Source organism: Lepisosteus oculatus, chromosome 26, assembly GCF_040954835.1.
Source record: "Lepisosteus oculatus isolate fLepOcu1 chromosome 26, fLepOcu1.hap2, whole genome shotgun sequence".
NCBI classification, from domain to species: domain Eukaryota; kingdom Metazoa; phylum Chordata; class Actinopteri; order Semionotiformes; family Lepisosteidae; genus Lepisosteus; species Lepisosteus oculatus.
This window is the reverse complement of record NC_090721.1, coordinates 4,205,530-4,218,310: the sequence shown is the minus strand read 5'-3', so window position 1 is coordinate 4,218,310 and position 12,781 is coordinate 4,205,530. Positions and strand designations below refer to the sequence as shown.

Below are 12,781 nucleotides of genomic sequence, written 5' to 3'. Positions count from 1 at the left end.
TTAAATGGTTTAAGAAAAGCCATACTCACACCAAAAGGAGTTCATCTGGAACTGGAAAAAATAAAGCACAAAAGCAGAGTTAGACTTTAATATGTATAAAACACTGTTTACTATTTTACACTGCAAAATGATGAGACATTACACTGCAAAAATAAATTAAGTCTATATGATCAACCCAAGCAGATTAACCTTTGGAATTTCTGCTGATTATTACTGGATATGTATATATTTACCATCTCTATTGACTATTTTGTGAAGAAACATAAGGTTTAGAATTTGAATGTAGTTTTAATTGCAACACATTCCTGCTATATTGTTTGGAAAAGAAAGAAGCAGGCACATAAAAAACTCTCTAGTGTTCAAGATAAGAAAACACTTATACTATTTTTTCATGAGAAAGTTGGTCATAAGAATATTGCTTCTCCAGCCTTGCGTTTAACAAGACCACATAGGTCACTTCTTAGGAAACAAAATCAGTGGCTCATCAACAAACAGTCTGTGGCTCAATTTCAATTCATTCCAGCTTTGACACATCAGGCAGTTCTAGGAATAACAGAATATGTAAGTGATAAAATGCTGGGATTAAGATATCTGTATGCTGCTTGTTAAGGCTCGGTCTCCAGGATGAGGGAGATAAACGGTCTCATAAATTTTTCTTTTGCCGCTGTTGATATAATTTAATCTAGGAGAACAGGCACTCAAAAAGCGTATTCTTATTCCGCACAAAAAAATGTTTTAAAAACCTGACTAATTATGGAGAATGAAGGCAATCTATAATATGTCCAACTAAATTGTGCACCAGTTCAAAAGTACTGACATCAACTAAGCAGATACCAGCAGGGGAAGTCACATCAATCAGCGTAAAAATCTGTCAGTGTTAAGAATGCAAAGCTGAAAAAATAGCAAGGTTTCCTGTTTATCACTGCCACAATTGTGTTTTTTTCGTTAGAAGACGGGGTTTGGCAGTACCAGCACTCGGGTTGCAAAAGGAAAAGTGTTTCTTCAGCCTGAATACACTGAAGGCTGCTGTGAACGCTTGCTGCAGACTTAACGGCTTTCTTGTCACCGAAATCCCCCATCGTGACTGAGAAGGAAAAGGCAGAAAAAGGAAACTGTCTCTAGACATCGCTCCGTTTGTGTCCTTTTACATGTGTTTTGTCTGCAGCTTTAGAAGCCTTTAAAAAAAGAAACCTATCAATCATTTAAATGTTGCTGAACCGCTAAAATAACTGCGCCGGAACAAGAAATGCAGAGCTTTGTGAATACGTTCTACAAAGGGTAATTCCCAGAACTGGAAATCTCACAGGCCCTGCAGTTTCATCAATCCACGGGAGTCTGTGCACAAAATTACACACATCTGCCTGGTCCTTTTCTTTTTCAATGGCTGTGGGCCTTTCCCACAAGAGGAAACCTCATCAAATGTTTTTTTAGGCTCTAAATGAAATTCACATGGAGGTCCCAGAACTGCAAACGGACTCTGTGAAGACCGCTCTGGCACAGCACCTCACAAACTGTAAAATCTGAATTCCAGGCACGCAAAATTCCTCAGTGGGAGAACGTTAAAAAAAACTAAGACTCGAAAACCAGAAGCTGTCCCATCACTGTGAACCACTGTCTAGATGAACATTCAAAAGGGGAAGACAAGACTAAAATGCAGATCACGTAAAAAACAGTTTTAGCATAAATCATGCTGCTTTTAATGTCATAATGCCCCCCCCCCCCAAAATGGAATAAAAGAACACAGAAAGAAAACAATACTTTTTAGACCAACTACACCCTGTCACCCATCATCTCAAATATTTTCTTATTTAAAGTCTGATACGTTGCTTTTTACGTAAGAACACACAACAATTTCTGACAAGTATACGGTTTTGAAAAGGTTGTGGTCCACAGACAGGAATAGTTTTCTCTCTCGTCTACAATCTATCAAACGCTCAACCAACGAATTGAACAACAGCGACCTCTGCTGGAAAGCATAGGCATATCAATTCAGTGCACTGTAAATCCAGTCGATTTTTTAATCACAGTCCGACTGGGCTCCGTTTGACTTCTTTGTGCGTGTTAAAAAGTATGAGAGGACCTGAAAATTGCTAAAACCTTCTGTGTTTAGTTTGTATCACCAACATAAAAAAACAAAAACGTCTCAATGTCCACTGACCAGATTCCCTCCTGGACTTTACAAATCATGGCCTTTCAATAATCCCCATCTATGAACTGGTTTTATAGAAAAGCACTAGATTAATAATAATATTATTATTATTATTATTATTATTATTATAACACCTTACACTTATATAGCGCTTTTCTGGACACTCCACTCAAAGCACTTTACAGGTAATGGGGATCCCCTCCATCATCACCAATGTGCAGCCCCACCTGGATGATGTGACGGCAGCCATAGTGCACCAGTACTCTCCCCACACAGCAGCTCTCAGTGGAGAGGAGAACAGAGTAATGAAGCCAATTCAGAGATGGGGATTATTAGGAGGCCATGACTGGTAAGGGTCAATGGGAAGTTTGGCCAGGACGCCGGGGTTACACCCCTACTCTTTTCAAGAAACGCCCTGGGATTTTTAATGACCACAGAGAGTCAGGACCTAAGTTTTACGTCTCAACCGAAGGACAGCATAGTATAGTATCCTCATCATCACTATACTGGGGCATTAGAACCCACATGGACTGCAGGGTGAGCGCCCCCTGCTGGCCCCACTATCACCTCTTCCAGCAGCAGCCTTAGTTTTTCCCAGGAGGTCTCCCATCCAGGTACTGACCAGGCTCACACCTGCTTATCTTCAGTGGGTTGCCAGTTGTGAGTTGCAGAATGCTATGGCTGCTGGCATATAAGTGTATGGATTATTTATTATTTATTTAAACACATGACAGTGTGACACTGTACTTACTTTGAGATGTCTCCTGGTAAGCTTTCCTGATGTCTTTCAGAACTTCTTCAGCCACATCAGGCAAAACTGTGGACATGTTTCCAGACCCTGCAGAAATACAAAGAATAATAAATATCTCACAGAAAGCAAGGTATTAAACCAAATATTGGAAGTGCTTCTGTAGAAATTATTTTGCTTAATTACAAACTTTGACATGCATAATTCTACAGGTTTAGAGCCTAAATGTGTATTAAAAAGTTATTTAAAATTAGGGTAAATTGCACTTACGATACGATACAGTATTTATATATTTTGGAAACTTTGTTTTTACTGTCATTACACTTCACACTCAGATACCTGCATAACCATTCATTTAATAATAAATAACACTGTTTGAGTTACAGTTTGTTTCGTTAGCAAACCTTGCTCAAAATCATCATTACCACCAATCAACTTAAAACGATGTAATCGATATACTGTGGAAAGTCGCATGTTTGCACTGATTGTGACACCTGCATCCACTACCCAGTAACTGTCTCCTTCATGCTACTACTTACGTGATGCAGATTCACAACAGAAGACAATCCTGCAGCAGGACATTCAGATAATTTGCAGTAAAATTTACAGTTTCCGGGCTAACAAGTTACATATTTTGGTGCAAACTACCGTTAAGAAGAAAAAAAAACATTGAGAAGCTTACACAATTTCTTGTTGATGATAAAAACTAAAGGTTTTAACAAATTTAATGTAGTCACACGCTTTAACAATGGTGCCCTTTAATAACAGCAATAGACGTTTTCGCTAACCAATTCGTGAACAACCGTGCTCAATTCGATAACCAAGTACATAAACGATATTTTTAACATGAAAACAAAAAAATTAAGTTAAGCAAGAACGCTCTCGCGTTGCTTGCGTATTATGTTTTCTTTCAAACTACTAAAAATGAAAAGCTCATAACTAGTTACGTCTACTAAAAGTACACGTTTTTTTCAGTAGCTTTTCATTCATGTATTTTCATTAGTATTAATTTCTCTCAAAATTAAAAAGAACTCAAAAACATGAACTTACCGGGGAAACGAGCTCGTTTTCAGCGCCTAACGACGTACAAGCGCAAGGAATCCTGGTCATTGTAGTTCAGATTGTAACGTCCCTTGCGAGACTCCCTCTGAGAAAACTACATCCCCCGTCGACAATCTCGTTCCCCGGAAAACATCGTTTTCCAGTCGTTACAAGTGGTCGGAAGTTCAACATGTGATGCGTTTGATAATGTCTAGCTGGCTATCTTACGCATTGACACAAGACGTCAAACAACGTAATGTGCTTGCTGTTGTATTACTGAATATATTCACATTCTGTCTTCGCTAAGTATCTACATTAATTTAAAACTAATAAAAACTTGATTAACCTTAGACTGTAAATCTGTAATATCTGCTGCTTGTTTATACGGTCATTACACTTCACACTCAAGATATCTGCATAACCATTCATTTAATAAGGGGTGCAAAGGCATACAAATGTTCTGGTCACTGACAGGAGTCCAGAATACATCCATTCAAACACGTTTTGTGTTTATTCTGACTAAGAACCTTTGTGCTCTTGTGAGGATCATAGTGCATCTTGCAGGAATGTTCTGAAACGGTGAAGAGTCCTACAGAAAGACTGAGTTGGAGTGAAATACCAATGACAGCCTGCTAGTGAAGCCGTTTCCTGTACTCATCTTATTGGTGCACTAGGGAAGAAACCTGCTTGACGCTGAGTACATGCTGATCCATTCCGGACCTGCTGTATGGGTCCTGACAGAAGCTCAACATCAGATTTGAACAGTACAGCCCCTTGCATGTCCCTGTCACCGAACAGATACAATTGAAATGTTTGGAAACCAGCTAGAAGCCCTTTTATAAAGATCACATCAGATCAAATTAATTGGCATAGTCCGGGTTCTGTTAAACGCTCAGTGGATTTACAGACAGACAAACGTCTCAGACTGAAACTGACACAACAGCATTTCATCTGCAACTATAGGTATTGATGTCTTTCATTCACCTAAAAAGCAAAGGCAGACACAAACAAACTATGCAAGGAAAGAAGTAACTTCAAATTATTTATTTTTTCAAAAAATGTTTCCGATAACATTTTAGAGGCCAACTTTTACAAATAGATTGTGTTGAAAAAAACAAAACTGTTAAGTCCCAGTCCCTTCCACAAGCCTTCCCTTTAAGAACATGTTTTTACCCATATTAAGGTATTAAAGGTTACAAAACATAATTTATGAATTGTCTATAATCTGTATTATGTGTAAAATGTACTTCATTAATAAAAACATTAAGAGTATCAATAAGACGATACTATCTAAACCCTGCTGATAGTGCATTCACGAAAGGCAGATTGTATAGGCTATAGTAATACTTGATGTTTCAACAGCTTCTTTTACATTCACAAATTGTCTGCAGCCCATAAACTGCTACCGAGCACAAACACTTGCATCAAACACGTTGAATGTGACTTCAGCCTGAATATAAACCATTAAATATCTCCTTTTTTATTCCTTCATTCCTATAGCTGGTTCAGATGTTCACGGCTGTTGGCATAAATTGGGTTTTCATATTTTACACCTGTAAGGGATAAAATAGAAACTGTTAACCTGGAACTGTAAGCTGTTACATCAGTTGCACACCATGTAACCATACCTGAATTTAATGACAAGGAGGTAGCAAAGTAACTCTTGAACTAGGTTATCAAATAAAATAGAAATAAAACAGGTATATGTTTATTCTGTTGTTGTTAGTCTTTAAAATCTAAGAGCTAACTACTCCACAAGACACAGTATAGTTCTCACAAAATAAAGAACCCAAGGCCAGATGATAGATAAACAGATCAAATGTGGTACAGACAATTGCAAGGTGTTTATGAGGCGGTGATCTCTGCAGCACTAGAACACTAGTGTGTCCAACAACAGCCTGCAGAACGCACAGGGCCAAGCAGTCACAAGGTGCTTTTGCTGATGCTTCCTTCATGTTCAGGCTGGTGCTGTACTGTCACACATTTACTACTGCTATGGCATTTTATGTACCAGGTTTCTACGTGCTGTTACTTATTTGCATCAGCTATGAGTGGGCCAGTCACCACATCCTAAGGTGCCCACTCTCAGTGAGACATCGTCTGCAGGATGTGTGGGGGGGAGGGGCCAAAGTCAGCTCAGTGGTGCAAATGTCACAGTCCGGTGCCAGAACATCCGTGCATCTAGATCACGGTCTTCTCTCGGCACCACAGAGTGTTTGGACACTGGCAGCTGAAACAGGGATTCTCCATCCGACTTCCTGCCAGGGGTCACGGCAACCTGGAGTCTATCCCAGAAGCACGAGCGGGGCAACTGGGAAAACATGATCCTTTGCATGAAAAAAAAAACAAGACACACAAATTCCCCCCCCAAACAGGACCTACTTTGTTCTCTTCTCTTCTTGACCCCCTCGCTTTCTGTAACACAAAAACACAAGCATGAGGCTTTCTTTTGCTCCGGCTGCTGTTACTGAGGAAACGGAATACATTTCTGAATTTCTTTCAGCAGCTTCCAGTTGACAACACAATCAAGTCATCAGTACGACAGCGCACAAACAGATCTCAGCACCTACTTTTCTTCTCCCTTGCTCTCTGGGTGTCCATGCTTTCGGAGAGCTCTCGTTGGTTGACTGTAATAAAAACAAAGACGAAAAGCAAGGTGAGGAAGCGTTTTTTAAGGAATGAAGACATTCTAAATTAACTAAGCTACCTATAATGAGTGGCTTTATATCATCTCTGCATGTGCCCCCTTTCTTAGGGGGTTAATTCACACTGAATTTTCACCCTCCCCCACTCATTCTCCATTAAGGTATGTGTTCCACTTCCTATATGATTTGGAGGAAACAATGTTTTAGGGCCGACCCAGTGACTAACTCTCCAGGGATTCAATCATATTCATTTGCAGGCTCAGGGTATACCCCACCACTCCCTACAACAGATAGGGGGTTCACAGGTCTGGGCCTGGAGACTCGCAGAGCTGCTGCTTTTCAATCCAGCCCAACAGCATTGCTCAACCGAAGCTCTAATTGATGTTAACACACACGCTGAATTTCAATGATCTAAAACTGCTCACATGCAGAGAAGAAGAACTGATCATACCATAATCGGGTTTTGTTGATTTTGTTTTCTTTACTCCGCCAAAGCCTGTAGGAAAATTAAAGACAGTTGAAAGGAATTGATTAATGACCGCCGGGAAAGGCCACAGGTGATGGCCATGGAAAACACCTTCTTTGATCTCTGATCCTTCTCGAGACCTCTCGTACACTCAACAAAACAAAAAACAGAAACATGCATGTTATTATGGATATTATTAACATGCATTAAAATGATATACTGTATATTCAAATAATCCCATGCTTGCAAGTCTTGTCAGTATACCTCGGAATTGTGGTAATAATAATGCAGTAAAAAGGAAACCTAATCCCACCATTGATTATGAAATTAAAATATAAAACTGAAGTACTGGTGCCTTACTCTGAGTAATGACTGGATCTCTTCTCACATGCTCCCTGTGTTCTGGGTCATGAAGGCTGTTTTCTTAATAATGGGGAAAAGAATGGAATTCACTGGTAAAGCAGTTAAAAACAAAAACAGTAAAAGCTTCCGTTGCTGTGTTTTTAGTTATTTGCCTTGTGCATTTCCTGCAATGCATTAAACTGGTGAAAACAATGTTTTTTCACATAATATACAGTAAACACAAGGAATTCAGGTTCTATTTTAGTCCCATAATAAACTATATTGCACTCAGCCACTCCCTGACAACCTAGATATTTGCATGCCAGTGAACACTTCTCAATCACAGAAACACACAAATACTGTACATTTAGACTTACCATAGATAGTCACATCCATGGTGTTTTCTGGAACAAGAGGCAAAAGAGCAGCCATGAAAGAGACATTAAAGGAGATTAAGAATCACTGTTTTGTAAATGAAGCTACTGGAACTCAGACATATAAAACGGAGAGCAGTAAAAGCAGGCAACTATGTAGTTTAGAGACTGCATAAGGACAAACACTGCCTTGCATGTGGCTCTATTCAGACAGAACCCAGAAAAGAGAAATAGAAAACCTTTGCCCTCACTCTCCTTTTTTGCTCATTTTAAATGTCACTGAAATAAAAGAGGAGTAATACTACTGATTCTTGTGAGGTTCAAGGGCTTCCAAACTGATTTGAGGCCGTTCGGAAGAGACTACCACAAGGCGGAGACAGAAATCTTAACAACGGTAAGAAAGTGTTGTTTTCTGTGGTTATTGCACAAGCTACTTTGGGACTGTGAGCTGGGAACATGCGGCTTGAGCGAAAGAAGGACTTTATAGATTTCTTCTAAGGACTTTGCACCCTCTGGTTTAAAAATGCAGTGATGAGAGCACTTGTGAGCTGAGAAACATTATATCCACTGTCATGTTACAGGTCCCCACAGTACTTCTAAATGCACTGTAAATAAAACATTTACTTTAGAACAAAAATAATCTGTAGATCCTACCTTTATGAAAGCTCATGTTTCCATAAATAGTCTCCAATGACTGACCTAAAAGTTTAAAACCAACGGTAACTCCTTTTTTCATTTTTGCCTTTGGATGCTATGCTACCAACACCTTCATAAAGGCTTCGTTACACAATGTAATATACAGAGCCCTGAATCTCCTGAATCTCTCAGAGGAAAGACTGTGGGCTTTAAGTATTTTAACTTGCATGACATCTCATAGTAGCACTTAATGATTTAATAATTTTTTTTTATTTAATAACTCGTGAATTTCACAATACGAGGATACATTTCTCCAGAGTTTGAGACAGACAGCCATTACCTGCTCTGCTGTTCTTACCGTGACCAAGATTCCTAGGATATGAATCAAAAGAAAACATATGAAGTTTACGTCTGTAGTTGAAGTAAAAGAAAGGTACAACACTGTAGTGTTAACAACAGCTTCAAGCCCTTTAAAGCCCTGGGTTTACCTTAACAACAAGAGAACTACCACCACCAGCAACAACAATACAAGAACAGGATGACCTGCTAATCCAACCATTCTTCTGAAGGTACACACCACAACAACAGCTTGGCTGTTTTCTGCAGAGACTGCTTTTTCATGGGTAGGTCTTACGGGAGAATACTGATATAACAACAAGAAAGCGATCTGAAAATAAACTGCGCAGGTACAACAAATTACTGGTACATACTTTGACGGGTCAGCCAGGCGTCTGCAACCTTTAACAGAGAATGAAAGTACAATAATCCAGTTAGGCAGCTGAACACAGAGCCATGCTCAAAGCATGAAAACTCCAGGCAGGATTCTAAAGTCACACCTACATGAAGGAGGTACACCTATATTAAATCATACGTACATGACGTCCCAAGCTCATGGGGTAAATTGGCTGTATGGTGTGATTTAGCCTTCAGGTCTACTGTACCAATGGCTCTATGTCCCTTAAAAGCCCTGGTCACATCAGAAACCAAGGAAATGTTTCAAAATGTGGTGGAAACAAAGGACTAGAAGAGATTGTGATACTGATGTATCCTGTCCCCCTTCACTATCTCAGGTATTGTCTTAGTTTGTCTTTCAGAAAAGGGAGGCCTGGGAGGCCCCAGTATGAGGCAGGCTTCAGCTCCAGTGGTCTTAGTCCACTGGGACTCTGCTTCTAAGCCTTTCAGAGAGAAATAAGTCATTTCAAAGTGAACAGACATCAGGAGGAAGAAATGCTCACCTCTTCGCCGCAGACACAAAACGAAAAAGGGAAGGAGTATGATGACCCCCAGTCCTCCTGCTGAGCCGATGACGTACCAGCTCTCCCAAACCGAGCTCCCAGAACCTAGAAAAACTATATTGGACTGACATTTCATCCACTGACACCGGACTGACTTCAAACGCAGGGTAAGAAGCACTGGAGGAAAAGCACAACACTTCTTGCACCTAGTTACACTGTTTTGTTCACACCAAGATAACTCTTGCGCCTGATGTTTGGTAAGACTACACTTCAACTGAAAAGAAACTGAATTAAGGATTTTATAGGCTATGAAATTTATTTAAAACTGCATTATCTGTATGGCAAAGCACCTGTTTATTGACTACTCTTGACTCATGTGTTTTGCCTCAACTAACAGGACTAAAAAGGTGATGAGAAGTTGGGTCACAAAAATTCCCCTTAGCTTGTCTTTCAGCTCACTAAGGAGTTCTGATGGATCTGTTGTATTTACCTGGGCTGAACTCAATCCCCTGAATTTCCAAGCAACTGCGACCAGCTAAGAACTTGCAGTGATATGTGCCCATATCATGCGGCTGGAGCTGTTCGATGCGGATGGAGAAGTTGCCCTTCTCTGACAGGCCCGGGAAGACCCTGAGTCTGCCCTTCTTGTTCTCCAAGAAGCGCTCGCGTCCCGACGACAAGATTTGAACCAGACTGGTCTCGGAATTGGAGTTATTGAAGGTCCACACTACTTCCCAATCCTTGGTCTTGGACTGGTTTAGCAAGCTGGTGCTGAAGTTGCACGGAACCAGAATTCCCGAATCCAAGGCGGCTTCAACTTTGGTGACCTTCTGGGGTTTCACTTCTTCACAGCCGTCTTGTGCTGGAAGGACGAGATGGGGAGACAGGAGAAAGGAGCATGGTTTTGCCATTCCTGTGCAGATCAGGATAATGCCATAACCACCAGGCTGTTAGCGATCTCCCCAAATTCATGTTTGTGCTTAGAAAAGAAAAAACCCCAAGGGCGTCTGTTTCTCAGGCCTGTGAGCTATAAACCATACGCAGCGGTTTTCAAAAAAAATATCCAAGAACACATATTTGTAGGTGAAAACACACAAAAAAAATCTGATTCACAGCAGCTACCTTATCAAATAACCAAAAAACTGTATCCTGTATACCGGTAAAACAAAAACATGCTAAGTATAAACTGAAAACAAACAGATGCCGGATACCCATAATCCTGTTATTATTAATAGAACAGAGATCATCATCATGTCCCAACTTGCATTTTGCCGTTATTCTTAGAATTATATTTTAAAAAACAATGAAATGTTTTGTGCAGAAACACCCCTTTTCGCAAGACGTACAGAAAAACCACAGTTCACTGTTCTGCGCCATCTCAAACGTCTGTTCAAAGCAACTGCTTCAAGCCCTTTGTTGACATAGAAGCTAAACTCACTCTTCGTTTATTACACTTTAATGCCGGCCAAAATGGCTATGGTTTTAACAACAGAAACCATCAGATGCTAACCAATTAAAATTAAACCTATAACCCATTTTGTCCACACAACATTTGACAATCATGGTCTCCACATCTGATTCTTGCATGTAGATACTGTACATTTTCCTTCCCCTCGTGTACTCGGCAGTTTAAACAAAAGCTTTGAAAGTTCAAAAGACCAACTGCTTACCTGTGGCAAGTACTAAAGCCCAGTTCACAAATACCCAGAAAGTGCAAGGTTTAGTGTTATCCAGCAACATCTCTCAACAAAATCTGATGAAAGCTTGTGCACCAAGCTAAAACAAATGTAGAGCAGAGCTCAGGTCACTGCAGACAGAGCAGAAACCACAGTTTATCACACTACAGAAGACGAAGGAAAGACCATATTTTGGTCATTTCCTGATCACAACTTGCCTTTCCACTCTCCACGTTGCAAGTATTAGTTTCCGCCATTACTTTTTTCAAGATAAGTGATGCATTTGAAGTTTTAATTCCCTTTGTACATTTTCTGAATTATTTCAGAAAATATGAAACATATGAAAATATGCTTCATAATATTTTTAATACTCATTCCTGCAGGCTCTCACGTCATGACTTCTGCTCCTTATTCAAGCAGCAAGCCAGCAGCGATGAATCTCGGATGTCTGTGTTTTCCCTCAGAGACACACATACAACGCAGGGATCGAAGGAGGAGGATAATAAGAGTCAGTTTTAATCAATAGTTTAATGAGATTCGAAGACGAGCCCAGGACTCGGTATCGAGAAGTGTGCTCCTAGCGCTGGGAAGAAAAGAACGGAGGAGAGTGAAACCTCTCGCGAATGTTATGAAACCTGTCAAAATCTTTTCGCTGGGGCACCCTTTAAACAAACAAAACAAGTCAAAGGTTCAGTTTCCAGTCTTTTTAAAGTGTTCCAGTAATAAGATGATCTGATTTTCAGACACTCAGGACATGTTTATAGCAAACAGACAGGCCTAATGCTTTCATCTCACTTGTGAGCTTTCATTCTTATGCTGCCTCATGTAACAGTTTCAAGGCCCATGTTCAGCATACCACTGGCTTTATTTCAGACCGAGCGACTGCGCAGAGCCGAGCAGGAAATGAGTGCTAATGGGTCACCACGCTGGGCACGGCTGCACAGCTCCACTCAGAGCAGGTAGATTAGAAACCAGTATCTGATACTGTATCTGATTGTGGCGAAAAATTTCCTGTGACATTTCTAAACAGGTCATACCAAATGACAAAAGCAGTTCAAACTAAGGAGACAGACCTAAGTTTTAACTTTTAACATGGGAACAAAACCACTTTCCTCAAGTCAGGCAGAAGTCTATTTACAGATATTCTGATATTACTGTGTTGAATCCGCTTCATCAGCCTTTGATGATGACATCGTATATCTTCTATTTTATATGCTATATGCTCGTACCTTAAAGCGGTCATGAGTAATACACTTTTTGGCAGCCAATCATTACCGTTGTGACTGTGCAGTTAAAAAAAAAGGAACAGTAACATGCAGTACGAAAAAAAACCAAGTGAGTCAAAAAGATGTTTTTCGAACATTTTACAAATTTAGCTTATGTTCAGATCTAATTCTACCTCAGTCCACATTATATGAACTTTAGAAAACACATGCTGCTATTAGAGATTTACTTTTGACAATGGAGGA

The 12,781-nt window shown here is 40.0% G+C and overlaps 2 protein-coding genes across 8 annotated transcripts in view; both read right to left on the bottom strand.

Annotated features, from left to right (window-relative positions):
* The window catches only part of zswim7 (zinc finger, SWIM-type containing 7), a 54,466-nt gene extending 50,413 nt beyond the window's left edge, over positions 1-4,053 (bottom strand). For 2 of the 4 annotated variants that reach the window (XM_069184549.1, XM_015367565.2), the window contains exons 1-3: positions 3,437-3,679; positions 2,901-2,987; positions 30-51 (exon numbers count right to left, since the gene is read on the bottom strand). In XM_069184549.1, the coding sequence (XP_069040650.1) occupies positions 30-51; positions 2,901-2,987; positions 3,437-3,479 (152 nt within the window). In that variant the 5' untranslated portion in view covers positions 3,480-3,679. The other 2 variants (XM_015367566.2, XM_006641007.3) reach the window with 2 other exon arrangements.
* Positions 4,054-4,967: 914 nt separating this feature from the next.
* On the bottom strand, positions 4,968-11,489 carry LOC107079902 (uncharacterized). Of its 4 annotated transcripts, none has more exons than XM_069184401.1 (12): positions 11,307-11,489; positions 10,127-10,498; positions 9,637-9,750; positions 9,112-9,139; positions 8,742-8,773; positions 8,420-8,464; positions 7,769-7,795; positions 7,410-7,472; positions 7,035-7,079; positions 6,509-6,565; positions 6,321-6,353; positions 4,968-6,249 (listed from the first exon to the last, which is right to left on the bottom strand). In XM_069184401.1, exons 1-12 carry the CDS (start codon positions 11,374-11,376, stop codon positions 6,224-6,226), a joined length of 912 nt encoding a protein of 303 aa, XP_069040502.1. In that variant the 5' UTR covers positions 11,377-11,489; the 3' UTR covers positions 4,968-6,223. The 4 variants fall into 4 exon arrangements, with proteins under 4 accessions (XP_069040502.1, XP_069040500.1, XP_069040499.1 ...); XM_069184399.1 differs by having other exon boundaries at positions 4,968-5,491; positions 9,637-9,741; positions 11,307-11,488; XM_069184398.1 differs by having other exon boundaries at positions 4,968-5,491; positions 11,307-11,487.
* Between the last annotated feature and the right edge of the window lie 1,292 nt (positions 11,490-12,781).